The 19,241-nt window shown below is 39.4% G+C and overlaps 1 protein-coding gene across 1 annotated transcript in view; it reads right to left on the bottom strand.

Annotated features, from left to right (window-relative positions):
- LOC117963674 (nephrocystin-4-like) overlaps window positions 1–16,835 on the bottom strand; it is a 78,947-nt gene extending 62,112 nt beyond the window's left edge. Inside the window, exons 1-4 of the mRNA XM_059002199.1 lie at window positions 16,565–16,835; window positions 15,226–15,398; window positions 13,434–13,586; window positions 425–603 (exon numbers count right to left, since the gene is read on the bottom strand). Coding sequence (XP_058858182.1) covers window positions 425–603; window positions 13,434–13,586; window positions 15,226–15,398; window positions 16,565–16,574 — 515 coding nt within the window. The 5' untranslated portion in view covers window positions 16,575–16,835. The remainder of the gene's footprint in view (window positions 1–424; window positions 604–13,433; window positions 13,587–15,225; window positions 15,399–16,564) is intronic.
- Between the last annotated feature and the right edge of the window lie 2,406 nt (window positions 16,836–19,241).

Raw genomic sequence — 19,241 nt, 5'->3', positions numbered from 1 at the left:
GTGCACTCAAGACATCCAAATGTACAACAATAACAGGCTTGGGTAACCATTTTGACATCCGGATCAAATGGGAATTACAAAGTATCCAACATCTCCTGTACCTTAATGCAGTTGATTTAGCTTATAGTCTAGCAGAACTTTTCAATTAGCCTTTGCTTGTTAGGTAGGACAAGGTTTTGTTTAAGTTATGTGTCCAATGCTACCATCTGCAAAAATCTAGTAGTTAACGCCTATCCAACTAAGTGTAACTTAGTTTAGTCACTTTTAATGTTAGTTATCTTACAGGTACAGTAATGTAGTGAGAGTCGGTCACTTTACTAAATCATCTTTTCCAGAGTAAAACAGGAGGATCGAATTCTAATTCCACAACTCAACAGCCCTGTGCTTGATTTATTTCGGGAAGTGTTCTGTGACAGATTGGCACCTCTTGTCCAGCTTGGCGTCGGAAGATTCCACAGGCTCCGTCTGGCCGATGAAGAGGCGCAGAATCCCAAAGCCACAGGACAGCGCATGTTGAGAACCGTTCTGCTTCTGTGCCACGGCCACCACCTCCACGACGGCCACGATGTTCGGGTGGATGAGAGAGGTGTGGAAATAAACGACCTGAAAAAACAAGAAAGGGAGCAGACACATAGTTTTCCATCGCTGAATCAATACCACAGTCAGTAGGTCATGTCAATAATTCATAAGACCACAGTTTGATTTCTGCTACTAAATATTTACCCTGGCATACCAAAAACTAAAAGAGCCAGTGGCTTGCCAAAATTTATACATTTATTTTAGGAATAACCAATGACTGGGTAAGGGGCATGAATAGTCTCTAAAACTACATACCCCAGAATAGACTGACTTCAGCATTGCACAAGGACTGATTATTCATAACTTCAAAAACACAGAATGTACGAAATTAAGACAAGTAGACAAACATTTTGGCTTGTGACTTGTGCAGAGTACTAGACTAAAGTTTGTCTTGACTTTTGTAGTTTTAACCCGGAATAGATAAATACTTTCTTTTTCTGTTATCGGTCCCTTTATGGCATTACCAGTTGAGAGTCCCCTGGTTCAGATGGTTCAGAAATCCATGTCGCACATGTTTGATTGATGCTATAACTAGACCATTAGCCAGCCATCAAGAGCATGCTCTCTTGCACAGAGATGAAAGAGTGGGCCATTAAACAGCCTTTACGATAAATAGCAATTATTTTTATTATCTAGGGAAGGTACCCCTCCCTCAAAAAAAAAAAAAAAAAAAAAAAAAAAAACACATAAAACAAGATGTCATTTTTCAAGAGAAAACAGTTACATCAATGAATTCATATACACTATATATACTAAGCAGTAGTTTTTCCACACTGAAATTCTTTGAAATCAATGCAATAACGTTATAATTTCAGTATGGTAGAGGCAACTGCAGTGCAACTTGACAATACTTCTGTTTGTACAAATGTACTGGGCTTTAACTGCAGCTTAATCTTCTTAAGGAAAATCATGAGAATGATGAAGCAGGCCTGACTCGAAGGTTCTTAATGTGACCATCCTTAATGAAATCTAGATCTGTCTGTGAAAAACAAAATCCCCCCCCCCCCCCCCGAAATATCATTGCTGACAACGAACCAAACTTATATTAAGCAGTGCCAGCATTGAAATTAGTAGTCATGAAGTCACACTTGGGGAGCAGCGGCATGGTAACAATCAACGTCAAACTGAGCACACCTGACAGGCAATCTCCTATGTTGTTTCTGCCCATGATGAGAATGTTCAAGTAAAATGCCAAACAAGGTCAGAAGTGGAGCAGCTGCCAATGCACCGAGACTGTGAAAAGAGCAGAGCGATCGACCCTTTGCCAGAGATGAACATGTGTAGCATGCACCTGCATTCCCCTCTGAGGTTAATGAAGCCTACTATGAAGTTATATAGCAATGAAGTGTGGGCAGATATGTACATGTTTGGAGCTCACCGTTTTGTTATCGTATGTAGTAATGGGTTAATACGGAGTAGAAGAGCGGTGGTATTTAGATCCACCACTGTTTAGATCATTCCTCAACTGACAAGAATAGTTTACGACTGAGATTTAACTCGCCGCAAGACATTTCGAACGGCACATTATGCAAGCATATTTATATTCATATCTGGTTGTGAAACTGGAAGAGTGTACTGTAACTGCCTTGAGATAGTGGATGAATGTGTTCATTTTAGTTGAATAGGTTAATCTGAGTAACTCTAGTACAGTGTCCATGCTTTTGTTTCTAGTGGAAAAGTGCCTTAAAATCACTTCCAAAACTACCCTGTTTCATAAACAAATGCAAATATTTTATTAAGGCACAGCCCTGCTCTGCTTCTGAATCCAAGACTATTTTTGTACAATACCCCTTTCCAATTCTGCTAGCAGATCTCACTTGGACCATCAGAATTAGGTCTGCCAAATTTCATGCAAGATGTCTTTGCCGTGGATACCAATATCTATTTTTTTTTTTTTTTATAAGTTTATAACTGTAGAAGGGTGCTAGGCAATTCAATGACACACAGGAGACAGAACTGTATTGGAAATGCCTCTCAGGTGCACTGATTTATTTAAGCCTGCAGGGGGGTGCTGTTGCCCATGGCCTGAATACCGGCAATGGTAATCAGGACCACAGGGTTACCAACACAGGTACAGTCAGGTTAATGCTGGTGCACTCACAGGTGATCAAAATAATAATGAAAACCAAAGGCGAAATGAAAAGGGAAAATAAAACACAGTAATAAAACTACAAAATAAAAGTGCTGCTTAAGCAGTGCCCCCACTGTCGCTAAGCCGGTCAGCTCGGGGTCTCTTTATTTAAGGCTGGCTGTCTTCCTAAGGCGTGCTTGCATGATGTTTGTTTACGCTCGCCTCCTCAGCTAGCGTCACTAGGTTTCCTCGGTAATGGCCACCCGAATGCATAACTAAGCGCAGTGCTTATGGGCCGAGCAATCCCCCAAGGTCCGCCTCTCAACCACTCAGAGAGAGGGAAAGCCAACACACTTTTCCCAACCTCTCCGTGTCATTGCCATGACTGACAGGCAGATCTTACGAGGCTGCTGCCCTCTTCCTGCAGAACCATGCATGCGCCAGACAGTCAGCACCAATCTCCCCGTTACAATAACATTAAAAGTTTTCCCTTAAATTGTGTTATTTGCACTGTGACATGAAGACCTTTATCCAACACAGAGTTTATTTCATTTTGAAATGGCTTTAGTAATGAGCCATTTACTGGGTATCAGAAGGGCCAATACTCCCCCAATTACACAGGCAAAGAAAGATAAAATAATTAAAGTATCACCTATTGAAACAGATATAGCTCATCCTCTGTTACTGGCAAAATGATTATAATGTGGGTGCTTAATCAATGACAGGTGGCATAAAAGAGAGTGAGCAGCAACTATCTGCATTGAGCTCTTAACATCTTATCAAGCGATTGTGCCTTTAAATATCCAACTAAACTTTGTAGCATGCATGAGATCAGTCATTACATTTTAGAGTTGCTAACAGCAGGACAGCACTGGGATATGGAAATAACACACACAACTGGGCAAATGTAGGAACTGTTCTTTGAATTGGACTTTGGGTACACAGTGCCAACGGTATTGGTAGACTATGATGATAGCGTCTGTAGCAGCCTGATTTCAATTCAACAATTACATGGTTTACATTCAGAACTCTAGACAATATGCACGGCCTATTAATAATTTAAACCCTGTCAAGGCTGTCTGATTAGTTTGCTGCTGGAACAGCTCTTTGCTCTAATGTGGCAAGGGTTCTAGCAGCAATTCAAGGTCAGCTGGCATTATCAATGCCCTCATACAAAGCTCTTAAAAGGTTAAAGTAGTTAACAGCGCATATAAAGTATTTATAGCCCTCAGAAAGATTCCTCTGCATGGATGACAGTTTAAATGAAATGGAGCCCACCAGTTAAAAGAGGTTAATACTGCTATCTATCTCAAGGCATTCATAGTTTTACTCATATAAAAAGGCACGATTATCAGTCTGCTCAAAAAGCAGGTTACATTGCTCACTCTGCCTATTTCCTTGCATTGTATTTGATTGCACCTGTTTATTATTGCATGCAATTTCCCAGCAACATTCCCGGAAGACATAAACAGTGATTTTTCTTTTTAAAACTGATGTCATCATTTCCAATCAAAATACAGACAAATTAGGTTTCTCTTGAAACATTTTTTAAAAAAAAGATGCATCCAAACATCCTTGAAAGTTAAATCTTCACCATAATTGGTAGAAGAAAATGTATCCAAAGCAGGTCATGATAGCTCTGCAGTAAATGCTACATTTACTACATGCCAACGTATAGGAGGCTGTGTGGTCCAGTGGTAAAAGAAAAGGGCTTGTAACCAGGAGGTCCCCGGTTCAAATCCCACCTCAGCCACTGACTCTGAGCAAGTCATTTAACCTCCTTGTGCTCCGTCTTTCGGGTGAGACGTAGTTGTAAGTGACTCTGCAGCTCATGCATAGTTCACACACCCTAGTCTCTGTAAGTCGCCTTAAATAAACAAATAATAATGTAAAATAGGTCTGAACATCTCAGTGGCGTTATCCACCCACATGCAAAACTCCAACACACACAGGCATACATAACGTTGCATAAGCTTTAAGGAAAACAAAACTTTCATCTAGATTACACAATATTTTATAATATATAATTTTAACCATTCTATGAAGTAAGGACCTGATTCGGAGCCCTGTAAATACCTGAAAAAGTTAACCTCTCAGAAAAGGTCAGTCCGCTTGTTGTCAATTTCTTCTTCCACTAAAGCTATATCCCTGGCTTTTGTAAGCTGGCCTTTTTAACACCAGTGCTCAGTGCACAGTTATGAACAAGCTGTTTCATATGACAGACACTCCATTCTGAAACACGAGTGAGAGTGTAAGTGCTCATTATGTGAGCGTTGCTGGGTTGGTTTGAACTGAACCCACACACATATCATATATAGGGCCTGACAGAAAGTCGCTTGGGTGCCGATACTGAATCCTGGGGATTAAGCACAGAAATAAAGTTACCAAGTATTGCATAACTGTTCCTCTCTGCCTCTGGGGAGCAGACTGGAACAGCTGTCAGCCTAATTTACATGGACCGTGAGCAGAAACAAGCTTATAAACACTGTCAAGTATCTGCATTTCATCTGCTCAGCCTAGCAGCCTGCAAATAGCAATGAACTGTGGTCAATGTATCTGTGATCAGAGATTAACTTTACTTTATAAAAACAGAACAAAACAGGGAACTAATACATTTGCATGTCAATTTTAATCTAAATGTATTAGCTATTGTAAAGTACTGTAGAGAGTCATGTTTGGAATATGAAGAGGCTGTCTGTCGATAGAATAAAATTCAGATGCTCAAAGTTTCTTAAAATAAATGTTCTAGAAATAAAATGTCTGAATTTATTAAATGAAATATAAATCCCCATTTTGAAATTAAAGAAGAGGGCTGCAAAATGTTTTTGAATTTACCACGATGGCTCTCTCAGCTCCCAATATGGTCATTCAGTACGTTTATTAATCTCTATCACAAACTGACACAAAACTACTGGTACTTACATTAAGTGTTGGTCTTATGCAACAAATGTTGAGAGATCTAGCATTGATTATTTATTTATTTATTTTTGTATCTTATTATGGAATCTAACATTCACTCAATTCAATGTATTTCAACATGTTAAAAAAAAAAAAACACACACACACAAAATGCCCAGCCCAGAGCTCCATCAGAGACATTTCCACCCCTCCTCACTCAGTGCTGGCACAGTATCCAAATCCCAGAGTATGAGAGTGACACGTTTTCTCTTGACAGTTCCGAGCAGACACGTGGAACAACAGTCATGACAGAACAGCTTCAACACAGATGAGCTTTTTCAGGTCTCTCTTCTTCTGCATTCTCAATACTAGGCCTCTTCAACTCATCATTATCCATGATTCCATTTCAGTCTCCTTTTCTGAGCCTCTTCTTCCTGCGGCTTCTCAAATATATTCACTTTTTCACAGATAAGAACATAAGAGTTGGAGAACGAGAAAAGGCCATTAGGTCCATCAAGGCTCGTCCCTTGTTATTACACCATTGTCCCCTACTGGAGGGAACCAATTAAAACAAAATCTCTTTTTCAACCATTCCCAGTGTTTTACATACTACTACTTCATCCGGTAGGCTAGCATGTGACCCTAATTTGAGTTGGTTGGGGTTAGGTCAAAGTTATCATTATTCCCAGATTTTTTGTACCTAACCATTTCCCATAATGTGTTATTTGATAAATAAACTTGAATGCTTGTATATTTTCTTACACTCATAAAGTTAGCTTCATTTTAGACAGATAAAGGCAAACAGGATTAAGCCAACTACAACCTCCCACGCCAAACACCCACTACAATTTAATTCTGAGTTTCTGCAATCCACGATTTGCTGAACCGCTATGAGAAATCTGCAAAACGCAATAAAAAAAACCAATAGAATACTCCCCAAACCAGAACACGTGCACAATCTACACATTAGTTAATTACATAAACTAGTAGCTAACGTTAAACACCAGATGTACTACGGCACATGTGAAAGTAGTTTTCCATTAAATAATGGCTCCATCACTAGACTTTGTTCCAATACTCTGGTGAAGGCTGTTGGATGTCCCATCAGGGTTACACAAACTGCCACACAGCAAACAGTTAGTGCCTGGTCTGCAGACAATTGCATTCTGGTGCTGCCTTGGCTACTCTGGAACTCTGTAAGGCTCTTAGACTGAACTGTATCCTAAAGGAAATGTGCAGGGAGGCCACTAGATGTTTGTCATAAAGGGGCAAGTTTTCAGAGAGGAATACAAACAACTAGCATGAACCAACTTATTTGCAGGATGAAGCAGTTAAACTGTTGTTCTGAGTTGAGCAGTTTTATACCATTCAAATGATTTTATTCCTCTCTGAAAATGTGTGCTTGCTTCAAAACATTGTGTTTTTTTTTTATTAAGGATTGCTTATATATATTCTCCAGCATGTAATGTAATGAATAGGCTGCATTGACTAGCAATGTAAACTGCAAACACTATTCACACTAGATTGCACACAGAACAATCTCTTTTCAAGCTCTCATGAAATAAACGGAATAATCGACCGCTCATTTGCCATACAAACTCAACACTTGACACTTCCTATCTCATGTCATGAGTAACAGGCTCCTTGTATTTTAACAAGGGCTCGTCATAAACACTCCTTTACAGCACAACAAACTAAATGAGCATGTGCTGCACCACTCTAGTCTGTATTGCATTTATGTAATCAGCTAACAGAGGGTGATCACTTCCTTTTTATACAATCAGCATTTTTACTTTAGCTGCATTGCTGAGACACACAGAAGGGCTATATTTCATGGTAAGTAACTGAAGTCCTAGCCCATCATGTACAATCGCTATGTGCTGGGGTAGCACGTAATAAATCTCACATTCCTCTGATGATTTTCATGGAACTTTATTAGAGGTACTGTATGTCAAAGCAACATATATTAATATATCAAATTGGGTATAAACTGGTGCCACTGTGTTTTATGCATTTAAAGATAGCTGAACTCGGTTTCAAGGAGGTTGTGCATAGCTCTGGGTGCATAGTAACTAACTGTAACCTATGATTTGCTTTGGGCAATTTAATAACCCTATCTGGTATCTCTACTGCCCTGTCATGAAGCTACACGGGCCTCCTTATGTAAAATACCTTTCAAAGTAACATTTTCCACACTTCTTCCCGTGAAATTAGACAAAGCTAAGCACATACACTGAACGCAGATGTTCGGCGGAAATGTTTTGATATTGAATTTGGCAGGAACAGAAGCAGTCTTTCACCGAGAAATGTCAGTTTACAGTCAGCTTACTCCCGCAGCAGTAAACAGCATTGGGTGCTGCCAGCAACCTACAGTATATGAGCCAATAACTTACTGTTACAAATAAAGTAAAAGATTTTTAATACAATTGTATTTTAACACTTTCAGAACCAAGTACCTTCATTATGCAAAAAAACAAACAAACATTAAAGTAAATGTGGATCGGAATGCAAGAAGCCTCTGGTCACATTCCCTGTGCAAGCAGCACCTGGTCCCTCTCTCCACTGTATGCTAACGTAATGAATGGAAAATGCAGCATGGACTGTTTTTCATTCCACTCCATGGTCGGAGATTATCTCCAGGCTTCCGTGCAGAGGCATCTGGTCGGTGGTGGGTCACCATTAATAATGTATAACACTAGATATCCACAGATCTCAGATGTACACCTTTTTATTATTTAATGTCCTGTGAAATCTGCAGAATATGTTTAAAAAAACACAAACTGAAGCACCCCGACCGGAATCCAGCACATTTAACATTCAGTGAGAGTTGATTTACATTAATGGAGGCTGAAGGTCTCAGTGGTACAGCGTAACATGAGGAGCAACTGTTTGAGCTTCTACTGCCCGTTCCACAAATGGATTATTCGTATAATCTACATTTTCCTTCTGTTTGATTTTCTTTTGGGGGGATGCATATTAGTGTTGCACTGTGCACAAAGGTAAAGCAATGTGCCCTGAAATCTGTGCTACACTAACATGCTTCCCCTCAATCTGTCGAGAAGTGTCTTTGTGCTTTTATTTCGGAATCTTTTTCACACAGTCCTTTAACAGCCAACAGCTGCGAATGACTCTCTCTAGCGAGGGTTTCATAAAAGATGCTATCTTATCTGCCAGGGATATGCCTTATACCACCCCCTGTGCAAATTAGCTTTGACATGTGTGTCACATCCACACTTGCAAGCTTCCTCAACTGTTTTGAATAAAAAATAAATGAATTAAAAAAAAGATAAAACTGCAAACAAACACCAAAGTCAAAGCAGGTTTGCCTGGCAAACCCATTTAAGACTCACTAGACACTGGGAAGCTAACCACTGAAAGGCTAGTTATCTTCACATTTCATGGCGAAGATCAATGAGCACTAAGTTAATCCAACACCAGCCAAGTTTCCGACCTTGATAAAATAAAATAAAAAATCAAACATATTGTTGTTTCTTGTAGTGATTGTTTTTCCTGCCTGTGCTGTAATAGGTATTTCAAAGCCCCCCTAACCTGAGCTAGGAAAACTAACCTGGAGTGGATAATATTATTGGGGGGGGAGGGGGGGGGGAGGATTGTTTTGTGTCCCGCCGTTTGGGGCAAGAGTCATTTTTATCTTTTATTTGTTTTTCCAATTGAACAACTTCAGCAACCACTAGCATCTCAAAGGCAAGGCCCCAGAGTTCATTCATCTATCTCAGCCCAAACTCTCCTTGCATCTGAAGGGATGTCTGGCTCTAGGCATGTATTGTACAGCTGAAACAAGGAAGGCTCTCCTTCAATGATTACTGTCATTCTGGGGCATTCTCGTTCCTGCTTTGAACCGCAGTGCAGTGTAAGCTCAGTAGTTGAGAAATGCACCATTTATAAAGGGTTATTAGTCAGTTAAGCAAAAAAGCCATTCCTGACATGTTTTCTCTAATCATTCATAAAAGCTGCAACTGTTGCACGACAGTTTTAGTCAGGATGGGTAAGACAGCAGATCTGGCTGACTTGATAAAAAGAAGGCTTCCATGCTTCTGCGAACAAGACAGCGTAAACGAAGGATGTCTCTGTCGGCCCCCCAACTTCACTTAAGAAATGACAACAACCCACTGGACCCCCAGGCTATAATTGTGATGTAAAAACCTTTACAGAAAAAAAACTGGATTAGCCTGGATTCCAGCTATGCCACAGCCTGCAGGCATAAAGAGATTTGGACAGGCATCTCTAGTTTCTGTATATGGCGCTCCTGGGTGACAGTATATAGAGAATGCATAAAAAAATGAATAGGATGTAGGTAAATTGAAATGCATCAGCGGTCCCAGCTAAAACTAAGTAACTTACATCATAATATTATAGATTTTTTATTTAAAAATGTAGGAAGCAAGTTGAACTACTAGAATATTTATTGAAAATTAGATGACTGGGCTGCTTTATCTAAAAATATCTACTTTTGGGGAGGGAGGGAGGGTTGTGGAGTTATTTATTAATATAAGTAAATAAGTAGTTTATTTTTGATACAACCAAAGCATTGTGGATTTGTGAGAACTTAATTTGTATTTCAAATATTTTTACATTTTAAAAGAAAAATGTAATATATTTCACAAATGCTAACAAGGATTACTCCAATTCTACAGCCCCCCCACACCACTCATATTATCAGAGCTGGTATGCCCATGCATGGTCTAAACCCTTCCTTACCATGCTAACCCATAGCTCTCTGACGGAGAGCAGAAGCACACTTTTTTAATTCAAATAAGGTGTCTGTTTAATTGTCACCTGCATTTGGCCCAAAGTGACAGCTTCATCAGCGAAACATTTAAAGACTAAAAAGTGTGGGATGCCAATCATTTGGGAATCCGAACAAGGCCAAATCACATAATTCACACTGCAAACACCTTGCCTCTGTGCTTGATACAACACTGCCCCCTGTAGACGAGAAAAGAGAACCTCTTCCCATTGCTCAGTACAACGCAGTGCAAGAAAGGGCATTAGAATCTGTTCTTTTTTTTCACTTTGTTATCTCCCTGGGTCTCTCAAACATACACTAGAGGAACCAGGCCTCAGCTGGGTGTTCATAGCCTTGTTCAAATTCCATGTGTTACCAAAAGTCTGCAGCTAGGAACAAGGCACTTTGGGAGAAATGAATCCCACAAGAAACTGAACCCATCTGCAAAGTTGTTTTTCAGACTAGCCAAGGTCCCGTCTGCACACCCAGGATCCCGTGACACTATCGAAAGGTTCTAACCCCCCCGGTGAGTATCTAGGTTAAATCTCACCTCATACACATGCCTAAAAGCAACACCAATATCTAGAACATTTCCAGGGGATGGAAGATGCTGTTGTGCAGCAGTGGTTGCTCAGTGATTGTGAAGCAACTTTTAAGTTTACTGTACTGTCGTATCAAGTACAAAACATTTTTAACCCATGAGTCAGGTAAGATACATCATTCCAAGTCTGCTCCTCTCTTAATCTGTCTGTTTGTTTCCTGTTTGAGTCTCTTTCCTTCCACTGGATATTAAAAAGCATCCTTCACTGTGTGACAGTCCTCTTTGAAATCTCAGACAGTGGTTTCCTGCTGTGCTGTTGCAGTCTACTCCATTTTTATTTTGATAACAAGCAATTATTTACTGCCGTATAATGGGGTGCAGGTGAGGTATAATACCGCATAAGAGCCATTTAAATTAATATGTTGAGAAGCTAGCTAACGTTAAAAGCATTAAGCGGATCACGTGCTCGACACAGTCATCCTCTGGAAAGTGGTTTCAGGAATGACACAAGCACTGATTTGCTTGAGTAGGATTATTCTGTGTATGTTTTGTTCTGGTTTTCTAATAATTTTAAACCTTGCAGGTTATAAATTAGACAGAGGCAACTAACATATGTAAATACCTTGCAAGATAAAAAGGATTAAACAATTATTGTATACATTAGTATACATTAGTTGAGCACATGGTTTTGTGAACCTACTAAGATTTGTGTATAGCTGAATGATAATAAAAAAAATCTGCATTTCAATTTGAATTAGTAAATTGTACACATCTAGTGAGAGGGATTTCACGAGGAATACACTCAAAGGTATTAAAAATGGACATCAGATTCAATCTACAACCAAGCTGACTGTACAGTTCAGACATAGCATCATATGTCATATTATGTACAGCTCAGACATAGCATCGTGTGTCGTATTATATTTAAAAGGTCCTGATGCTAAACAATTTATGTGTCTGCCATTTGCTCGCTGTCTTATCTGTCACGTCCCCACCTTGTGAATCTAAAGCAATCTCCCGCTAATTGAAGGTCTTGCAGCAGCAGCACAAGCAGAAGTCATCATATTGGATAACAGCCTTACCCTACTCCAGCCCCGAGAGGGTGATACATTATATATGCAGTAACACTGACGCATGCATTGCTTAGCTTCTCAAAACAGATGCTCTTTCAGATAAAGGCTAGCAAACAGAGTGCGGGAACCTTCATGCTTAGCGTCGGAATTAAAAACGATGCCCAATTTAGCACTTGTGACACTGCTAGGCAGCAGTTCATAAAGACTGCTGCAGACAGCCTCCGGTCTCAGATTACTCAAATGGAACATATGTGCTGCTGCTTCCTGGTCAGTTCCTGTGCTACCAAACATCTGATTTTCATTACCTGAGAGTAGCTGTTATCTACTTCATGCTAATATTGGACTCGGCTTTCGCCAAGAGTAAATGCCTCAGCTTCAACAGGTAGCCAATTACATTTCAGAGACACTGTTGATTTTCTTGTTTTATTGTGTGTGCTATAATTGCATTATTTTGGCATTTTGACAGCTGTCTGCTTACTTCCAATCTCCCGGTAGGATATTAAGTTGCCAGGAGCGTTAGCAGAGCGGTATGGCAGAGAAATAATATTAACCACGCTTCTGCAAGGTCTTGGAATAATTTTAGCACATGACCCGAGCGCACCTTTGTTCAGTCTCATCACATTCGTAATAGTGACAGAACAAGGATAGGACATTAGCCTGATCTATAACACCTGCAACTCTGCTTTTATGCAGATTGAAGACATAAGCACCAGATTAATTAGCATGAAAACTATTAGCATTATGTACCCACTTGGAAATCGCTGGGTGGTAACTATTATAGTGGGGTTTTTTTTGTTGTTTTTTTTTGGCAGCGTGAAGGAGGAATGAACATTAGCAATTCAAACAGTTCTATAAAGTCCTCAGTGCAAGGATTATTTGCTTGTCTCAACAATGTTCTTGGTTTTAGAAATATTTGCTATTTCTTTATGAGGCCCTTCAAATGAAACCACCTTATTTATGCTCTTTCATTTGCAGGGCTGCTGAGAGGTGTGTTGTAATTGCGAGGATGGCATTTGTACAAACGAGCAATTAGTACCAAGCTAACCTTTAAAGTATTTAATGTATCGCCATCTGCTGAAATGTAAAAATCTTTAAAGTGGCTGCATCACTTATCTAGGGAGTACTGAGATAACTCCATTAGCCTAATTCACCTGTTTGGTTTTGTTCATTGTTTTTTGCTGAAGATCACATTTATCCTTGTTTGACTGTGTGACCCAAGTCGTACTTTAAGAATTAGAATACAAAAATGAAAAGTGATACGAGACGCCACATTAAAACGACTCACACCCAAGCATATATAATAGAGCTGGGCACAGCACGGCACGGCACAAGTGTCTTAACCACTGTGCGTGTTTGGCTATAAAACTTTTAACGTTATCTCACCAACCAGGGTCAGAATCCGTAACGGCAGTGCAACACACAAACATGATAAATAATATGCCATTTCTTATATTGGCATGGTTTCCCCTGGCAGGATGTGGGTAAGGTTACCAGCAGTGCAGTCACTGGTGCCGTCTTCCTTACCTCGTTAAAGGACACTCTGGGGGGGTGCCCTGGTAAGCTCCTCAGCTGCCTTGCAGGACTCCTCCACGTCCTCCCAAAAAAGTGCCGGTAGGTGACATCAAAGAGCGAGACCCGGAGCTGGTACTGAACCCCCTGGAACCCCTCCAGGAGTCTCTGGGTATTAAAAATAAAAGAGCATCGATCAATATTTTACTCAGTGTAGAAATATGTCACCATACCAAAGAGTAAGAATAATCAAAGACTATCACCATTGTGATGGTTACTGACCCGTACCTTCCCATTGCCCCCTCAACCCCAGGCACTGTCCCAGAGTTAAACACAAGAGTACAGACTGTCGGTTCTGGAAAAAAACAGCTGCCTTCTCAGATTCGCAGGAACCATTCTCTTCCTTTTGAGGACTTTTTAACAGGTGGTAGATTTGACTTCTGTTAAACTTTCTTTGTTTTTCCAAGGCAGTGATAAATAATCAGGGTTTTATTAACTGCACTGACAGCTCAATCTGTTTCCGTTTTGGTTCTTTAAGTGAGGACATAAACAACTTCAAACAAAAAGACAACAGGACCCTGCCCTCCACCTCTTTCAACAAAGGACTCGTTAATTGAAGTTTTTATTAACTTTTTATGGAAGTCGACCTGAGCTTTATTAAAAGCTGTGTTTTAATTAAATTTCTGGTGCCAATGTCTGCATGCTAATTTAGAAACACATAGTGAAAGCAATGCATTTATTAATTTATTTTGGAAAGTTATGCATTGACCTGGATATGCAAATTCATCTTCTTAATAAAAAGGTATTTTTACAAGCACTACTATAACCTTGAAAGGGTAAGCAGCATATACTATACAATCTATGTGTACTACCTAGCTATGCACTTTGTTCAGAAAGAGGTTGGCACATTTACAGTTAGATGTCCCAGTTTTGCAGCTCATTTATCACTGCTACTGAAGACAGCACCTCCTATGCTGTCTTCAGTAGCAGAAAAATGTCTATTTAGAGGTCGGCTATGAAAAAATGTTGAAGCAATAAACCACAATTTGTGCTCATATCCTCCCCCTTTTTATCAAATATTCTGACAGCAAATCCTTAGCCCCTGTCAGATCTTTTTTTCAGCTGAATCAGTTTTGTCAGGTACAGTTTATATAACTTTAAACACGAGGTGGAATACCAAACCATTGTGCTTAATATATAAAGAGAGACGAGCAGACTGGTTGAATTTGTCTTCAACTGCTGATATTGTTTCTGAAATGTCTCCAATGTGATTTTCAGCTTCCCTAAGGTGACTGTGGAATAACCACCACAATCCAATGTTCATAAAACGGACATATACAATTCGGACACATCTTCATGCAATTGTGCTCCCCGAAACAAGAAAGCAGCAGCAGGAAAGATTCTGTCTGATAAACTCTCAATATGATGCTTGCAAGGGGAAAAGAAAACTTCTGTAAGGGAGGTTCATGGGCTCAGTGTTTATTCTTTTGTGTTGCTAGGGGAGTGTTTGCTGAGAGACAGGATACGACACAACTCTGTACCTCACAGGTCAGACACAAAGCTCATGTAACCATAAGCACACCCAAAAACATAACTGGACGGGCCCCAATGCATTCTGCAAAGGAAACAGACCAATACATGCTCCCCATTCAATGTGTCACGTGCTGCAGAACAGGTAGGAAAGCATACCACCTTTCAGAAAGATCACTTACTGCAGTGGATGCATCTATAAGCTAATATTGTACTACTGGACTGGTGCAATTGAAAAGACATGTAAGCACATGGCAAGTACTTCACTCCCTCTCACCTGTCTGATTGGCGTACCTTCCAAGTTTTTCAGGACAAGCTGGAACCCTTCTGATCGCTCTTGGGTCAGCCTGCATCTCTGAATGTGAGGTGGGATTCCCACATGTTTCTCAAAAACGCTCTGCCACTCTGGCATTGTGCAGGGGCCGTATCCACCAGAACTCAAGCAGTTACCTTGGTTGAGAGAAAAAAAGAAAAACTTGGCACATCACAATGGCACAGATTTTACTGTGCACCATCCTCTTGGAGAAGAAATATTTGATATAAATTGCAAAAAAAGTTTAACACATTTACTTGATCTACAAGCACCGTTTTCACAGAAAGGTGGCTAAATTGTTTGTATTTGGAGTCTACTAAAATGAATAAATTACCAGGAGGTTCCCAGTTCAATCCCAGCTCAGCCACTGACTCACTGTATGTGTGTGTCCCTGAGCAAGTCACTTAATCTCCTTGTGCTCCGTCCTTCAGATGAGAGGTAAAACCGAGGTCCTTGTCTCTGTAAGTCGCTTTGGATAAAAGCGTCTGCTAAATTACTAATTATTAGTAGTTGCAGTTGTAGTAGTAGTAGTATTTATAATAATCATAATAGTTCCATTATGGATATGATTATTATATTATACTCACATAGATATTTGTTTTAATGTAATTTTAATGTAACGCTATGTACAGCACTTTGAGATGTTTTACAGGAAAGGCGCTATATATAAATTAAGTTGACTGATTGATAGATTTATAGATTAGCATGTAATATTCCAGTTATCAAAATTTGGAAACCATCTGAATTTCTGTTAAATTATAGCTTCTTAATATTGTTAACCTTTAAACACACTGGCCAGTAGCAATCACTTAGTTAGGTCAGATATGTAATATATAAGAATATAGTTTAAATGCAGTCAAAGCGCTTGTATAATACGGGTTCATTATTATAGTGCAATTGTAATTTGCAATACACTCACTAGTGGTATATGCAGCGCTTACAGTACATTGTACAGCACCAGAATTTTAACTGCAGCCTATCTGCGAATGAGTCCGGACAGAGCACACTTGTACTGCAATTGCATTTATGGTATCGGTTGTTTTTAATTTCCAATCAAATTATAAAAAACATATGCAGTGGTCCCGAGCCATGCTGTTAATAAAAAAATAACATAATACTTTAAATATTAGGAACTAAAATTAAAACATTAACAAGGACGTGAAAATATATTCTGAATTTTAATCAAATAAGGAATACATTTTCATTTCAGCAACACTTGCAAGTGTCATTATTTAACATGTTAAAAAAAAAAAGCTTTATCGTTTAAGTTAATTCATCAGATATCACCGATATTTTACAGTACCTTCGTTCATTTTTCAATGTATCCATCTGCCATGTTTGTTTCGGCATATACTTCACCACCATAAACAGGGGAGTATAGGTATAATATTATCAAACAAAAGTTATCACTCGCTTGTGTTTTTCTCCCTAAAAATATATTTCGAATTAACATTCCTAATATTTATGTTTTTTTTTTTGCTAAGAGTCTATTTATTTTGGCAAATAAAAGACAATTATATAAATAATGCGCTTCCCTAACCACCAGGAGGGAATGGTTTCTCCTTTAGCGTGGCTTCATGTTACCAGGGTGATAAAACGACGGTTATAATTCAGGGGGGAGTGGATAATTCTAAATTTAGCATGTAACATGGCAAATTTATAATATACTGAGATATTACCAGTTTCGTACACATTTTAACAAGGTTTAACACAAGTTTTAATTTACATAGGTTTTTGTGAAGTAGTTGTATTAACAATAATATTAAACTGTTCCTTTTTTGACAGGCACATTGGTATGTCCCACAGCGTCCCACCAACTGTTGCTATGGTAATAAACGTTAAACTTTCTTTCTTTTTTTATTTTCTTGGGCATCCCTTTAGTATATTAAATGTGTGTAGTCTGTTTTATTGTGGGTTCCATTAATCTCGTAATTTCAATTACACAGATTCTCTGTTTCATTGAAATCATAATATAATGTTGCTGATCAATGCGAATCATTTTATTTGCAATATTCTTCCAGTGTAAAGAATCCATTGTACTCTAGTGGTTTAGTACTCGAACTGTACTATAATTAGTTTAGAATATTTAAATTTAAGAAAATACCAACTGCAAAGGCTGAAAATAATTTATTAAGCGTTATCAATGGTTTTAAAGCAATGCATTACAAAAAAAACACACAAAAGATGTTCAGTATTTCTGGGCATTCAGAACAGAAAATAGTTCTTTTTTTTGCACAGAGAATTGTGAGGGTCTGGAACCAACTCCCCAGTAATGTTGTTGAAGCTGACACCCTGGGATCCTTCAAGAAGCTGCTTGATGAGATTCTGGGATCAATACGCTACTAACAACCAAGCGATCAAGATGGGCCGAATGGCCTCCTCTCGTTTGTAAACTTTCTTATGTTCTTAACTAAAGATTTAAACCAAATATGAATGAAGCTGTGTGAAGTATGTCAGTACATATATCATTATAGTACAGGTGGCATTTACTTGGTACTGGTACCATTTAAATGCACTGGTACATTGTTTAGGCATGCTACAATAACATGTTTTTCTATTTTCTTTTTTACAACGTAATCTCTACTTGACTTTGTTCTCCATACATCAGTGATATTGAACAAGTTCCTACTTTTATACAGGTTTTCACGTAGGTGTTGTTCCCGACAGATATTTTTCGCTTTGTCATCAAATGCATATATAAAGGTATTCATCGAGCGGTGGGTAAGGTGTCTGTCTCTCATCATTTGATTCCAGAACCTTTTGTCTCCATTGGTTCTCGGATCAACAAGATGCTTGTTTTTGAAGTCCTTAAAGGATGGCCGTGGAGGTGGTTTCTTTCCAAGTGCTCTGCAGCTGCAGCTGTAGGCATTGAGAATGTGGTGAGAATCCGATCCCAGATCTGTGTAGGTCCCCATAGCAAACACGTGGCAGGTCTGCTGAGATGGGCCAATGCTGCTGCTCAGCCAAACGCTGAGGAGACAACCCTCTCTCACCGTGACAGCGGAGATACACAGGCCTGGTTCAGCGGCCTGCAGGTGCTTCTCCTGCCCGTCCGATAGGGTGAGGTTCAGAGCACAGGCAGGGATGGAGAGCAGGGCACAGGGCTTCTGGTTTGGCACTGAGTGTGAGACGAGGGCTAGACAGGGAGGAGGGAGTCCAGCAGACTCAGCTAGCAAGGCAAGAAAAATCAGCAGCAGCTTCTGCATTTTCTTCTCTCTGATGGTCTCTCTAAAAAACAAAAGAAACAATAATATATACTTCTGTATACAAAAACCAGACAGCTTCTATCAAAATATATACAACTCAATTTACATGTAACTCAGAAGTACATATGCAGAGCATAGTAGCAGTGTGCAACTTAAACAACTTGCAATGGGCACAAGTGTACTTCTTAGACTATTAGACATCAGGTAGTAAATGCTGATGAGCTTAGACGTACCAAACTGCTTAATAACTTTGGTACCAGTAAGTCTTAAACCTCCTGGCTGGTTTTAGTCATGCCGTCTAAGTATAGGGATACAGAGATTAACTGCATTGCAGCCCATCTGTCTAAAATGAACTAATATCTAGAGTATAAGTCACCCTTAAAGGGTTCAAGCAGACAATTTCAGCACCGCTAAAGCCCCTGTTAAGTTTCATACCTATGTAGAATTGTAGCAGCCCAGTATTGGTTTTGTAGCATGTCCACCGTCTTCCACACCAGATCTTACAGACCTCATGCACACGGATTCAATAGAAATAGCATTTCAAATTGTGATTGTTACCTGGCAGATGAGCGCCTTAGCAACGTCTCTGAGAGTGGAGACTGAGATGATTTGGTAACTGCTAGCACTTGTTTTATACCGGTACCTTTACAGCACATGGAAATACTTTCATGTGATTGGATAACATCACAGTGTGTGAATGAAAACCACATTTTTAAGCAGAATTTTGTAGAGACCGCCTTGGCTCTCACCTATAGGAAGTTCAACCACAGATAT

The sequence above is a fragment of the Acipenser ruthenus genome, chromosome 27, assembly GCF_902713425.1.
Source record: "Acipenser ruthenus chromosome 27, fAciRut3.2 maternal haplotype, whole genome shotgun sequence".
In the NCBI taxonomy this organism is placed as follows: domain Eukaryota; kingdom Metazoa; phylum Chordata; class Actinopteri; order Acipenseriformes; family Acipenseridae; genus Acipenser; species Acipenser ruthenus.
Note: the sequence above shows the minus strand (reverse complement) of the source record. Positions and strands in the feature narration are given on the sequence as shown.